At 41.9% G+C, this 14,861-nt stretch overlaps 1 protein-coding gene across 2 annotated transcripts in view; it reads right to left on the reverse strand.

Annotated features, from left to right (window-relative positions):
- Nucleotides 1-455: 455 nt before the first annotated feature.
- Nucleotides 456-14,861, reverse strand: part of TSPAN2 (tetraspanin 2) — a 44,631-nt gene continuing 30,225 nt past the window's right edge. The window contains exons 4-8 of one of the 2 annotated variants that reach the window (XM_002751270.7): nt 14,759-14,833; nt 13,171-13,269; nt 11,853-11,924; nt 6,120-6,203; nt 456-3,141 (exon numbers count right to left, since the gene is read on the reverse strand). In XM_002751270.7, coding sequence (XP_002751316.3) covers nt 3,076-3,141; nt 6,120-6,203; nt 11,853-11,924; nt 13,171-13,269; nt 14,759-14,833 — 396 coding nt within the window. In that variant the 3' untranslated portion in view covers nt 456-3,075. The remainder of the gene's footprint in view (nt 3,142-6,119; nt 6,204-11,852; nt 11,925-13,170; nt 13,270-14,758; nt 14,834-14,861) is intronic. The other variant, XM_035252550.3, reaches the window with a different exon arrangement.

The following is a 14,861-nucleotide window of genomic DNA, read 5'->3' on the forward strand; positions in this document are numbered from 1 at the left end:
GACTGTAGTTAACAATAATAATTTGTTATATATTTCAAAAGAGCTAGAAGACCTGGAATGTTCCCAACACAAAGAAATGGTAAATGTTTCAGGTAACAGACATCCCAATTACCCCGATGTGATTATTACACATTGTATGCTAATATCAAAATATCACATGTACCCCATAAATATGTACAACTATTATGCACCAATTAAAAAAATAAAGTATATGAGAGGATATGCATAGGTTATATGCAAATACTACACAATTTTATGTGAGGGACTTGGAAATCGGTGAATTTTGGTGTCCATAGGGGGTCCTGGGACCATTCTCCTATGAATACTGAGAGATGATTGTATCTCTCAGTGAGTTTCGTGAGTTTCATATCACACAGCAGGGACCATGCTGAATATCATTCCAATAAGAGTCCTTGGGTGTTGCTTTTAAGTTCAACTACCAATAGCAAATTATAGAAGGGTTACCACTCTGTTTTATTTACTTATTTTTACCACATTATTTGATTGGTAGTTAGACATTTAGATAAGTTGGGTGAAGGTTCGTAGAAAGATACAGGACTTTAAAATAAATCAAACAAGCAATTTCAGTATAGAGAAAATTTAACTTGAAATCACTTAAAATATTTCAATATTAAGACATTTTAATTCAGTGCCTCAGCATGAGACATTTAAAAGCATGTTTGGGTCTGATCTCAAATCAGTTTAGGGAAAGAGAAATAACTGAAAATGCATGTATATGTATATGTGTGTGTGTATATATATATGTATTATATATATACACACACACATATCTATATATACATACATGTATATATTCAAATTATATATGTATAAAGATATTTGTAGATTCAAGATATATAGGGATTACATATCTATATATAGATATACTATGTGTGTCTATTTACACAGATATATATTTATCTGTGTAAATATATATATATATTTACATACACATAAAATCTACTGTCGCTCAGTGGTGGAATTGTCTAATTTTACACATACACATATTTTGGAAAGTTTACCCCCAAAAGGGGCACACTAATCGTACATGGAACAGAACCCTTCTCTTCCACTTTAAATTTTTTAAAAAAGTACTTATTTCTATTCTTCCACTTTTAACTATTTTAGTCTTCTTTAAAGTTGCTAAATCAGATAGGAAATTAAACTCACTTTGTGAAATCAGAGACGATTCTGAGTTTGGAAGGAACCTGAGTACGTACTTGGGCCCGTTTCCCGTCTTCAGGCAGAGAGAAACTAAAGCTAACAGAGATGGACTGTCTGTCTGTTCTTTGCCGAAAAGGTCACATTTCTCAACTGCTGGGGTACAAACATATATATTTCATGAAGTGACTTTTGTAAAATAATTTTTCTCTAGCTACAGACACGGTAAACTAGCCATGTATAATTAAGTTTTTAGCTTGCCTCAAATCCGACCTCTACTTCTTCTAGAAAAGTTTCCTCCAAAATCAGTAGCAGTAGCAAGTATGGCAGAAAGAGAAATGTGGTTCTTCATGGAGGAGAGACTATTTCAAGCAGTTATATCTTTGTAGCAAAATGTTTTGGAGTTTTTTAGGAGCGTGATGCTTTTAGTGCACACTGAAAGACTTGTGTTTTCACATGTATAGAAGTTCACTTGGGGGTTTCCAAAGCCTCCCACATTTTCACTTGCCTGTGGCCGTATAAAATGTAATTTTTGAAAAACCTACTGTTTACGAACTGTAACACGTTGAAAATTACTGAAAAATATGCCAATGTCAATCCTAAATGTGGGTTTACTAACTTAAAATGAAGCATTAAGACTAAAAACACCTTGAAAGTTTTATTTTCAGGGGATTTGCACACACACAAAAATTTTGTTCTATGTGTATATAAGTATTTCTGTTTCCTTAACTGGTTTCTGTTGCCTGCACACAACTAGGAAAAGAGGCTTTTCTTTGTTTTATTTTGGTTTGGCAAAGGATGTTAACAGTTAAATTATGAAGAACTTCATTTTACTTACTTTAGGTGGTGAAAACTGTAGTTCTTAATCTATGAAAAGAATTCTCTAATTGAATATATAAGAAAATTACAAAAAATTAGGAAAACATGTAAACATAAGTTATGAGGTATTTCAAAGATAAGTGCCAGTAAAAATTCTCTTTCCCACAGTTTTCAACTGCCAGACCTTTTGCTCTAGTCTTTCTGTTCTTATATTTAGAGAAAGAGAAGAGTTTAAGATAAAAGCCACTTTGAGGACGGGAGGGCTGCCGTAGTTTAGAGCAGGATCAGAAAAGCAAAGTAATAAAGCAGTATTTACATGCTTTTGCATAAGACCAAAAATATTTCCTTAAAAAGTTGTTAAAAGTTTTCTAGTCCTATAAACACTCACTTTTATAGGGCACATGATTGTCTGTGTGACTTCTCTTTCCAGAGGAAGGCTTTTTTATTTTTAAATTCTAGGAAAGCATGACTTATTCAAATTAGATTTTCCATGCTATATTTACTTTTACAGATGTGTTTAGCTCTAAAACTGTGGTTTACTGTATTTTGGGGAGAGCATGTATATAAAAAAACTCAGGAAACCCTTACACTCAACTTAGACACAGTCAGTTTTAACACTCCGATGTAATCTCTCAATTCTTATAGCTTATTGCTTCCATTAAGAAGAAATCTCTGAATTCTCTGCATGTAATTTTCAAAGGCTACAGTCTGAGAAACTGACCCATTGTCGCTTTTTCTAAACAGCCAAGTTCTCACAGTTTCTGAAAGCTTTTTGATATTTTTCTGGGAGTGAAAAGGGTTGTTTCTCTTATATAACAAGAATCAGGAATTTCCAGCAAACAGATTTCATGATGAAATAACATATGCTAGAAACACGCTGATCACACATGAATATGCTCTCAGTCAACATACATAGGCATTCACTCAAGGGGTAAACCAGTAATGACTCAGACATACATACTCATGCAAATGTACAATTGAGAGCAAATTATTTTAGACCCTAATGTCATTTCAGTATTAAAAATGAGCTGGGAGACAGCTCCTGTGACATTTGGTATGAAAGCTTTAGATTACAATTTTCATGGAGAAGTAGCGTCATATCACATCTCGTGAGTTTCGTATCGCACAGCAGAGGACCATGCTGAATATCATGCCACAGATCTGAAACAGAAGGAACCGCTCATCAGCCACTTTCAAATGGGTACTGATTGGCAAAAAGTTCCACAGACTCCCTGGGTGTCTAACTCAAGTTAACAAGTGATTATAACCATTAATTACCAGTTACAAATGACATTTTAGTACAGTACTTAAGGCTGACTATGGGGTAAAGATTTCCAGATTAACTGTTTAAATATGTTTTATTATTGTTAACAAATAACAAGGCTCTGCTTTAAGAACCCATCCTGCTTCAGAATTACAGAATGGTTTTGAATAACTGTGAAAGCCAGATGCAACACTGGCTTTGAAATTGTATATTTCAAGTTAATCCCAGATATAACCACTCGTTTAGATATGCCTATGGTCTACAGAATTTTCTGTTGTTGGAAAAGCTCTGGACTTTTGCAACAGTAACCACATGTCTAAAAATGGAGTATTGGCTGGGTGCAGTAGCTCACATCTGTAACCCCAGCACTTTGGGAGGTTGTGGTGGGAGGATCGCTTGAGCTCAGGAGTTCTAGACCAGCCTGGACAACATGGTGAAACCCTGTCACTACAAAAAAACACGAAAATTAGCTGATTGTGGTGGTGTGTCCCTACAGTCTCAGCTACTTGGCAAGCTGAGGTGGGAGGATCGCTTGAGCCCAGGAGGTTGAGGCTGCAGTGAGCTGTGATCGCACCACTTTACTCCTGGGTGACAGAGACCCTGTCTCACAAAAAACGAAAAAAAAAGTGGAGTGTCACTTCATTCCCAGTCCATTTTTAAGTGCAAATGATGCTTCACTGTTTAATAGTTTCACCAAAGCACAAACTGGAGTGTTTATACTATATTATTATTGACTTTTACCTTTTGGATAGTTCTCTGAGAAGTTAAATACTTGAGTGAAATCAATATCCATTTCCACGGTTTCAAGAGAAGAATGCCAAGGATTCTTCTTGTCCGCAATTATTTCCCCTACAGTTTTGTAGAGCCCATGGAACACTATTTGTGGGTACCATTCTATAAAATACTGTCAATGTTTATTTTAAAAAATGGGAATTATTACTTTCTGTTTCTCTCTTCAATTCCATCCTAAGTCAGACTAGGATCTGTAAATGCTATTCAACAAGATACGAATGATCAGTTGTTTTGAAAAAGGAGGGGAGAAGCAGGTAAGGGCTTGGCCAGGAACAGGATTTCAAGCTTCTGGATGATAAGACTCAGTAGCAGTGTGTAGCAGGGGAGACACCCAATGAACATTTGGGTGACTGATTACACTGTGCAACTCTCACTTTACAGAGAAAAGAACTAACGAAGAAACTGGGGGGTGCCGATTCAAGATAAGCCCACTGACGGCATTTCCCCTTTACCATGGTCATAAGGTTGGATGCAATCCCCACCCCATCCTGGCTTCGAAGAGACTTCTTCAGTCTCAGCCTACTCCTGACACAGTTGGGGATGAATGCTTCTAGGCTGCTCATTTGCTGAGATTGTAGAACTACTAGAAAGGTCTACTCCCTATCTCCATTATGTAGCACGTGCTCAGACCTCCTGTCTCAGAATTGCCCTTGGGGGGCCAGGGCGGTGGCTGCAGAATTGCAACCAGGCTAGCCCCAGAGCAGGTGGGGAGGGCCTGAGAGATGTCCCTTGATTTGGAGGGCCTCAGAAGAGTATTTCTAGCCACTTCCCCACCCCTCTGTACTCTAAATACAGAAAAGGGGAAAGGTACTTGTGTGTCCTCTGATAACTCCAAATTCATTAATGTTCTCACAATTCCCAGAGCCCCTGCCTTAGTTTAGGCCATGAATTAATCTACATAGAGGCCTACAGAGTAAGTGCTATCTTAGCATTAGCTGTTATCACCCAACCCCTGGACAATGGCAATCACCCTTTAAGCGGTCTCCCAAATCTTATCTTGCCTCCCTCCAATCTGTCCTCCATCCTCTACCACAGGTTCTTCCAACCCTTGCTGACTCCCTTCTCCTTATGGATGAAGCCCACCCTTTCAAAGTAGCATACAAAGACCTTAATGATGTGGACCCAATACTCTCTCCATTACCATCTCTTGCGACTCCTGCCATACACGTCCACAGCTACCCATTTTCCCGCATACTTGTACTTTAGAAGTACAGAGCCACCTGGTGGTGGCTTGGATGCACTATGCTTTGTACTTTCTCCTGTACCATTGCTTTTGCCTGGTAGATTCTGCCGAGAGCTGGCATTTGCTGAGTGCTGTATGTCCCAGACACGTTACCTGTATTACTTTGTAATACTCCTTTATATGAGCCACCTGGTGGTGGCTTGGATGCACTATGCTTTGTACTTTCTCCTGTACCATTGCTTTTGCCTGGTAGATTCTGCCGAGAGCTGGCATTTGCTGAGTGCTGTATGTCCCAGACACGTTACCTGTATTACTTTGTAATACTCCTTTATATGTAGTATCCAAGTGAATTTTCACAGCAATCTTATGAGGCTTATATATGAAATTTCCCATCTAACAGATGAGGAAATTGAAGTATAGAGAAATTAAGAAACTTCCTTATGATCCCAGCACTGGCAAGTCGTGGAGACTAGAGTTAAGTCTAAACCATGTGATGCTAGGGCTTGTCTTATTAATCTCCATGCTCTGCTGCCTCTTCAAATCATAGGTGAGAGAGATTAACCTGATCTTTTGAATTTGTAACAGCAGAAAGAGACCCAGAGTTGAAAATCATTTATCTGGGTTATGAATGGTAACCTTAAAATGGGAAGTTAATATAATGATACACTCAAGGTCATAATGAGTTAAAGTTGAATTTTGTCTTATATTTTAGAGGACAAACTATTAATGTATTTAATGAGCTCTGTTCTTAGAAGCTATAATACATTGTGAACAAAGGTCTTTTTTCTTTATGAGAACTCTCTCTTAAGATACTATCATATCATACCTGAAGAGAAATAAGATGCAAAGTTTCAAGGCTTTTTAGAGGGAAAAAAAAGGTAAGTTCTAGAACTTTCTCACCGTGAGACCTGCAATTCCAATACCGACAATTCCAATGAGCTGGAGCTTAACACTGATTATGGTCTCAATTTCATCGATGCAATTCTGTTTTGGAGAAAAAGAGTCAGGAATAAAAACTGATTGTATGTGTCCATCATGACCCTGATCCAATCACTTCCGTCTCTACAGTTCATCCTGGGAGAGTCAATCCACGCCAGCTTCTACTCATGGTTCAACAATTCATCTTTGGTAACACCATCCTGACAAGCTTACAGCAAAAATGCAGTTTGGGGGAGAAAAACAGAAGCTTCTCCTTTGGGTGGGATTTTCATGTTTAGGCCAGTGGCTTCTTCAGAGCCCTGGAATATAACTGGAGGAAGCTATTTGTCTGGTTCTGAGGAATCTAAAAACTTGGAGCCACTTCTTAGTTGTAGCGAGTAAGTAAAATACCCTCAAAACAATAACTCCTTCTTTTCATATTGTCATTTACAGTTTAAAATACTCTGTATGTCTTTGATCCAATTTATTACACAATGTAAGCATTACTTATTAAGAAACTAAAAAGTCTTTAGAGGTTCATGTTAAACAAAAGAAAGCCAAGACTTAGAAAAGCCAAGTCTTGGGAGCTAGAGGAACATTCTCGTCTGTGGTGGCTACGTTGGGCTGGGTGGGTTTCCGTGCCCATAATAGAGAGACCTGTGCAGCATAGATTCAAAGGGCCTTCACAGACAGCAGGAAACTTAGACATAAAGCAGAACAGATCACCTATAGCTATTATTAGTTTCCCCCACTTCAAACACTCCTATCTGGAGTGCTCTTAAGTAGAGAGATGCTCTCAATCCAACTGTATCCTCAGGCTGTTCAGATCCATCCACTTGTCACTGGTGGGTTCCTTCTGATACCACCTGAACGATGTGAAACCCTCACTGCTCTCTTCATATTCCCTATCATACTCCATTCACTCAACAAACATTTCCTTAGCATCTACCTTGCATCAGTCACTGGAAGAGGGGTGGTAGATGCAGAGACAAGAGGATATGGTTTCCCTTGCTTTCTGGGAATCCAGTTTAGAGAAGGACACAGATCCACAAGAGATACCTATAATACATTCTGACAAAAGTTTGAAAACTACTGTTCTATAGAGTGGCTCCCTTACTTGGTGGAAAAAATGAGAGTCAATCTATAGCAAGTCTTTCACGCTTCCTCTCCTCCTATACACTTAGATGCTCCCTTCCTTGTGTGCCAGGCATTGCTGTAGGTAGCAAGCACACTACCAACTCCTTTTTCTCTAATCAGAGCCGAAGCGGTGCCCTTCTGTGTTGAAAGTTATCCTCATATCCTGCTTTGGGTCTCACTCTCTCCCAGCTCCTCAGGAAGGCTGTGCTGCCAGTGACCTTTCTTCCTCCCTATACATTCAGCCTCTCATTCTCCATTGACATTTCCACTTGTCCTATCACCATGCTCAAGTTCTTCAGTCAAAACAAGCCAAACAAGACTCAAGACCGTCCTCCTCTAGCTTTGCCATGAGGCCCTCCTTCCCTTCTTCATTGCCAGCTTCTTTTTGTGAAAAACAAGTGAATAAAAGATATATTGGCTTTAGTTACAAAAGGAATAAATGCTTCTTGTAGAAATCTGGAAAAGAGTTTTTTTTTTTTTTTTTTTTTTAAAGAAACATCTGTACTTTTACCACAAAAGATAGTAAGTCTGTTGGTGATACTTACACACACAAACACACATACACCCTTAGTTCATTCTTTATATTCAACTGTGTGCTTTCTAAACTCAATATTAGAACTTCAAAAATGCCTTGTTTCACTAAAAATTTATTTGAAATCATGATTCTTTTTCTTTCTTTTTTTTTGGAGACAGAGTCTTGCTCTGTCACCCAGGCTGGAGTGCAGTGGTGCAATCTTGGCTCGCTACAACATCCACCTCCTGGGTTAGAGTGATTCTCCTGCCTCAGACTCTGGAGTAGCTGACATTACAGATGCACACCACCACACCAGGCTAACTTTTGTATTTTTAGTAGAGATGAGGTTTCATCATGTTGTACAGGGTAGTCCTGAGCTCCAGCAATCTGTCTGCCTCTGTCTCCCAGACTGCTAGGGTTACAGGCAAAATCATGATTCTTAATGGTGGTAAAACATTTCATTATATGAATATACTACATTTTATCTAAACAATCCCCTGCTTATTATGCAAGGTAGGCATTACCTATTAAGAAACTAAAAAGTCTTCACAGGCTGCATATGAAGGGCCTATCAAGTGTTTTGTTATGAATAACACTGCAGTGAACATGGTTTGCACAAAACCGTCTGTCCCCATTATCTGATTCCTTTTCCTTAGAATAAACTGCAAGAAGCTGATGTCTGGATAGAAGGGCAAAAACACACTTACTCCTCCAGTCTTACACAGCCATACTGACTTTTAAAACTATTGACCAATTTCTTAGAAAATGCTCATCACACACGCTTACCAAAACTGGATATTATTATTAAGCTGGCGGGAGGGAAACTTGGTCAATTTATAGGTTAAAAAACAGCATCTCTTCATTTTAATTTGCTATTAGTTTTAAATCTATTACTTTTAATTTCCTATATTTTCTATATGTTTAACGGTAATTTGGACTTTGCCTTTTATAAACTCTCTCTGTGTGTCCTTGGCTCAAATCCAAACTTCTTGAAAGGATGCCCTCTCTCCTCACATCTCACTCTCCAAAATCTGGGCTCTGTCCTCACTCCATCCCTTACACCACTTCACCAGCTGGTCCTGACATGCTGAATCCCGCCAGCTTCTCGGCAGTTATCTCAGCGGACTTAATTGGGCTTTTAGTTCCCCACACAACCCATGGAGTTTCTGCCTGTGCTGTTGACGCCTGTCTCTCTGCAGGCAGGCCTCCCCCTCCCGCTTCCTGCCCAAAGCTTGCATAATTACTTTCCATTCTTGAAGATTTAGCTGAGACATCATTACCTCCAGTCAGCCTTCCCCATCCCCCAGTCTCTGGCCTCTCCTGAGTGCCTTTCCTTCTGTGCTTTTGGAGTACCAGGCACGTTCCGTGCATGCGTCAATCACTGCACTGTATCGGCTTCATGTTCATCCCTATTAGACTGCAGTGCAAGCTCCTTGTGAGTTGGAACTTTCTCTCCTTCGCCTTTGCATCCACAGTGCCTAACATAAGGTAGGCAGTTTTTCAATACTGAATTGCCCTCAACAGCAGCACCTGGGCCTGGTGACCATTCCCTCCCCTTCCCGCGGTGTCTCCTCACTTGTGTCTGGCCGCCCCCTTCCAGTTTCCTTCTTTGGCACCTCTTTGTTTGCCCACCCTTAAATGTGGTTGTTCCCCAGGGCTCTATCCTCATCCCTCTTTTCTTCAAGTCTAATGGATCAAATCCGTACCTATAGCTTTAAGTTTCCCATCAAGTGCTGACACTCAGACCTCTCTCCGGAGCCACAAACCAGATTTTCCAACTGCCTACTGGATATTTTTGCCTACTGAGTATTTCCACTCAGAAGTGCCACTGGCTTCTCAAAATCAGCATGTTAAACATGAAGCTCATTTTCTTTTCTCCACAACTGGCTCTTTTCCTCTCTCCCTCAGCTCCATAAATGGATCTATGTAGGTGGTGAAGCCACAAAGCCAGTAGTGGATTCTCTTCTCTTCTCTGATTTTTAACTGGTCACCACTCCTGTAGATGTCGCTTTCTAAAAGCCCCTCTTTGACACCTCCTGCTGACAAGGACAGCAGCCTTCCCAGTGGCTCCCTAAGCTAGCAGCATGAAGGCAAGACTCTCAGCCTCACAAGAGTGCCCACTGCCCTTTGAGTAGGGGTCCCTCCTTTCTAAAGTACCCATTTCCCATAGGCAACCTGGGCTCTCAGCCACGTCCGCTGCTGGCACTTGCCTGAAGGCAGCTGCCTTCCCTCTCCTCCATGCCTTTGCCCTGTGTCTCTGCCTAAAACGTCCCAGTTTTTTTTTGTTTGCTTACTGAACTCCTAGTCATCCTCCAAAATTCATCCTAAGAATCACATCAGGGAAGCCTCCCGCGGACCCTGGAATCCTACCCCAGGTTCATCTACTGTGCTCCCTGCTGTGCAGCCTTAACTCAGCCCACGTGCTGTCCACGGCTCCTGTGCGCGTCTCCCCGCCAGACGTGAGCACTTTGAGGGCAGTGCTGTCTTGTTCATTTTATCCACTCAGAAGGACCCAACCAATGTTCGATGGCCAATTTGGGACATGAGCTGGAGCTGAAATCTCATCCACCCCATTCCTAGCCGAGACTCTAAGAACATTTATATTACCATCTCCACAGTCTCATAGTTCCCTCTCTTTCCCACATTGTATTTTTCCCCAATTACTTTGCTGAAACTATGTGACAAAAATCATGAATGATATTCTAGCCAACAAATCCAACAAACTATTTTTGGTCTTGACTTGTCTCTTCCCAATATTTGACTTTATGGGTGAACCATCTCCGCCTTGGCTTCCCAAATAGACTCTGACTCCTCCTTCCCAGTCTCTTGTGCTGGCTTCTGGGCCTCAACCTGCCCCTGAAATGATGGAGCCCCTCCTCCTTCCTTGTTCTGTTCACTCTCCCTGGTGCTCTCGTTCACTCTGAGGGCACTGGCTACGGCCAACCTGCTCAGTTTCCTACCCGTGTCTTCATCTCAGCCTACCTGTAAGTTGACGGGCACCTGAAGTACAAACTTGAGCAAAACCAAAGTTGTCATCTGTCTCCAGGATCTGCCCCTTTCCCTATAGTCAGGGAGTGGAGCCTCTACCCATCCAGCCACCCAGGCAGAAGTCTGGAGGTGTTAGCCTCCTTCCTTCCACTCACTCACCACTTAAAGCCACTAAGTCACCCAGGCCTGTGGATTTTGCCTCCGGAACGTCTCATGACATTCCATCCCTACTGTTTGTGACTCGCTGTGGCCGCACATCCTCTCTTGTCAGGGTGACCACAAGTGCCACCTAAGTGGTCTTCCTCCATTACTCTCCAACCCTATTCCTTCACACCCCAGCAGCCTGAAAATACTTTCTACAACTCAAAGCGGATTTTGCTCATTCTCTGCTAAAATTAGTGGCTTCCTCAAGCTTCCAGGTGTAAAATCATGCCTTTGTTTGCTTCTCTGAACGTGTTGCCCAGTGCGCTCTGTGGGCTCCCTCTTCGCCTGCAGTCCTGGGGTTTTTCACACAGCTGTGACTGTGTTCCTGCTGCTTTCTGGGCCTGGAGTGACCTTTGTGAGAACTCAGCTCAGGGACCTGCTCCTCTATGAACCTTTCCTAAATCTACTGCTTTAGGGCACCCTGTTCAGACTTCTTACACAGCACTATTGCCCTTGAGTAAGTCTGTGAGGCTGCTGAGCAAGAGACCATGTCTTCTTCATCTCAGAGTTCCCAGAAACGGGCATAGTGTCTGACACACAGCACTTAATAAGGAAGCATTTATCAGTGTGTGACTCCCATGGAGAGGCGTGGGGCCACATTCTTGGGCACAAACTTCAGCCCTGGTGAGCTTAATTAATACCATAAGCAGGTGGCATCCATATGGGAAGCTGGCATATCTTTTCCCAGGGCACCAGGGGACTGTGACTCTGGATTGCTTCACTTATTTCACATGGAATAAGGCCAAGGCATGGAAGCCACTGGGAGAGGGCCTACCAGAATCTGTGAGGTAGGACCTGAGCCCCTGACCATACCCTGAAGGCAAAACCCACCTCACAGTACAGGTACGGTAGGAACCGTGGTAGAAGCTTACCTTGTGTCCTAGAAGCTCCTTTGGGCATGTGGGTTCGACCTGTTCAGAGCTTTCTTTTCCACAGCACTGAAACTAGAGAGTCAGAAAAGAGACTTCAGGACCAGGAGGGAGGAGCAGCAGCTACAAGTCTGGGCACCCTGCTAAGGACTGGGGTGCTGAAGTGGCAAAGCAGCTCCGAGGCCCGATCCCTGCAACCCAGACTGCTATTTCTGGAAGGACAGCGAAGAATCATGTAATCATGGTGGCAAAACAAGAAAACGACTTCGCTGAAGCCATCTGAGTTTATGATGGGAAGTGACTCAAGGCAACCCAAACAAGGCAAGAAGCTAATTGACAGTGTCTGTGTAAATTGCTGCTTTTTAGAAAGGGGTTGGGGCTTTAGACTCCTTCTTTCAGACTGGGAGTCATTTAACCTGCTGAGGACCTGAAGTTTTATGAGCTTCAGGAAAAACTCATTAGCTGGGAATAGTCTGGAAAAGAGAGAAATGGCTGCAGGAAATTCCAGGTGGCCAAAAGACCAGACTTGAAGATTGGTCAGCAAAGAGGTGTCCTGCCTTAGGCTAGCTGGGCCTTTAAGCCAAAAGAACCCGTGTGTTGCTTCAGGTCCTGGGGGCAGCTGAGGTGAAACTGTATAAATGTATAATGGAGGCCACTTTCCAAGACATACCTGTTCCAGACAAGAACTAGGTACCTGAAAACACCTGGCTCAGGAGTTCAGCCACTTCTCCATATCACAGCGTCTAGAAAATCAGAATGACTCTGGCCTGCCCCATCTCTTCGGTGAGCCTTCCGTGATTAACTGCATGGATGGCACAGTTCCTCTGTATGTTCCAGAAGGGAGTGTAGCCATCTCCCTTGACCCTTCATTTTACAAATGAGGGAGCTGAGTTGGTATCAGGGAGACCAAGTAACTTGCTCAAGGTCACAAGGCTGTTGGGCGGCAGAGCTGCAGCTAGAAACGAGCTTTTCTGACTGAAAGGTCACACTTGTTTCTGCTACACCACAGTTACCCTCTGACACAGGCTGCTGTTTATTTGGGCTCCTTTCTCCCTGCATGGTTTGTGCTCTTTCGTCTCTTTGCGGGGAGTGTATCTTTTGGATTCATGCGCTTTTTTCTCTTGTGAAGTCTGTGTGACAGACATCTTTCCCTTCTAGGGTTCCACATATACAAACTATGGCGCTTGGAAGGGCTCAAATAGCTGCTGCTAGTTGGCTTTACTGAAACGATTTTTATTTTTAATCCTGGTGACTGGGGAGAACACGGCTCACACATGATCCTTAGAAGCTGCGGTTTGAAGGAAGAAGTAAAGTTACTCACTGTTGAGTGGAAGGTGATGAGCGTCCCATTGCCTTTTCCCCTGTCTTTAAGGTAATCATTATAAGCCTCTTCATACATGGTCTGAACATGTCGGATAGCCTGAAAAAAATACCAGGAAAAATGAGGGACGACTGAGTGGGAAGATTCACACGTTCTCCTTTCATTGAGCAAAATCCCCTCTTCTACACCTTTCAAAAATACTGACTTTCTCCTAAGAATGACACAATGGACTTTGGGGACCCGGGGGAAAGGGTGGGAGGGGGGTGAGGGATAAAAGACTACACACTGGGTACAGTGTACACTGCTCGGGTGACGAGTGCACCAAAATCTCAGAAATCACCACTAAAGAGCTTATTCATGTAACCAAACACCACCTGTTTCCCAAAAACCTGTTGAAATAAATAACAAATTCTGCTTTTCCATAGATATTTCAGTATAATTGTGCACATATGGAGAAGATTAGTTTCTGGAGTTTCTAAGATGTTTGTGAGGATGGAAGGATAAGACTACCCAGACAGTTTTCATGGACTACAAAGATTTCTGCAAGTTCAACTGGGCTTCAGCATCGACTGGGCCCCAGATTCCCGGGCTCCACCCAGGTGAATCGGATGCAGAGCTAGGATGGGACATGTACATTCCTGGTACCCCACTGGTTGAAAGAATTCAAGTCTTTTTATGACATGGTTTAAAAATATTCATCACCAAAGGAAAACTTCATTCAAATATCATATAAAGCTTAGAGAATGCTTATTTTAGTATAAAAGCTTGTGACCTCACATCCACAGAAATCTCAAATATTTCTAAGATTCGATTCTACTTCTGTAGGTAGCTGCATTTAGACTAACCTATGACCACAGCCAGCTACCTTAGAAAAGTTCGGAAGGTGGCGACACTTACTGTTCCACACGTTTACTGTTTTTATAGTCTAAAATAAGTTCATAAACACAATATTGATGACACAGGAGTTAATGTGAAACACAGCAAACTTAAGCTGCCATTCTTCCTCCTTTTCCATTCCATTCTCTTCTATCCCACAGTGCGTTTTACCTTTCTAGAAAGGCTACTTCCTCTGTGTGCCCTCCTTAGAAGCTATTCCGGACACCTAGAGTTGTGCAGCAAATAGAGACTGGCTTCATTACCCCACAGCAGGGCACGCTATAGTCTTTAAGAACGAAATGGCCCCATCCAGGCCAATCCTTAAGGACAAACGACATGCTGACGGGATGAGAAGCTAGATGATTTCTCTATCCCTCTTTCTCAGGTCTGTCCTCTAACCCTTACTTACCCCCTTTCACACTCACTGGGGAAGAATCTTAAACTAGAGATCCCTTTTCCGGGGTATTTATTAGAGACCACTTCATAAGTCTAATGAAAGATATGAGCTATCTCCCCAGAAAAATGTGAGCTTGTATATGCCTGCACACTGACACACACATATGCTCAGTTCTGCACACCACTTCTAAGTTAAAAAGTTCTGTTTAAACTATAATATTGGAGATTATTTGGTTTCTTAATAATATTGTGGGTAACAACATTCTAACACTTTTAACCATCATAGAAAAAAACATTATAAGTAAATTTTACTTACTACCCCTTTGCCTATAAAAGCAAATACTCCAGTGGTTACTTCAGCAGCAAATATCACCAGAAGGCAGGTAAAAAACTGTAGAGGAGAGAAAATACTAATTTCA

The sequence above is a fragment of the Callithrix jacchus genome, chromosome 7 (assembly GCF_049354715.1).
Source record: "Callithrix jacchus isolate 240 chromosome 7, calJac240_pri, whole genome shotgun sequence".
Classification (NCBI taxonomy): Eukaryota; Metazoa; Chordata; class Mammalia; order Primates; family Cebidae; genus Callithrix; species Callithrix jacchus.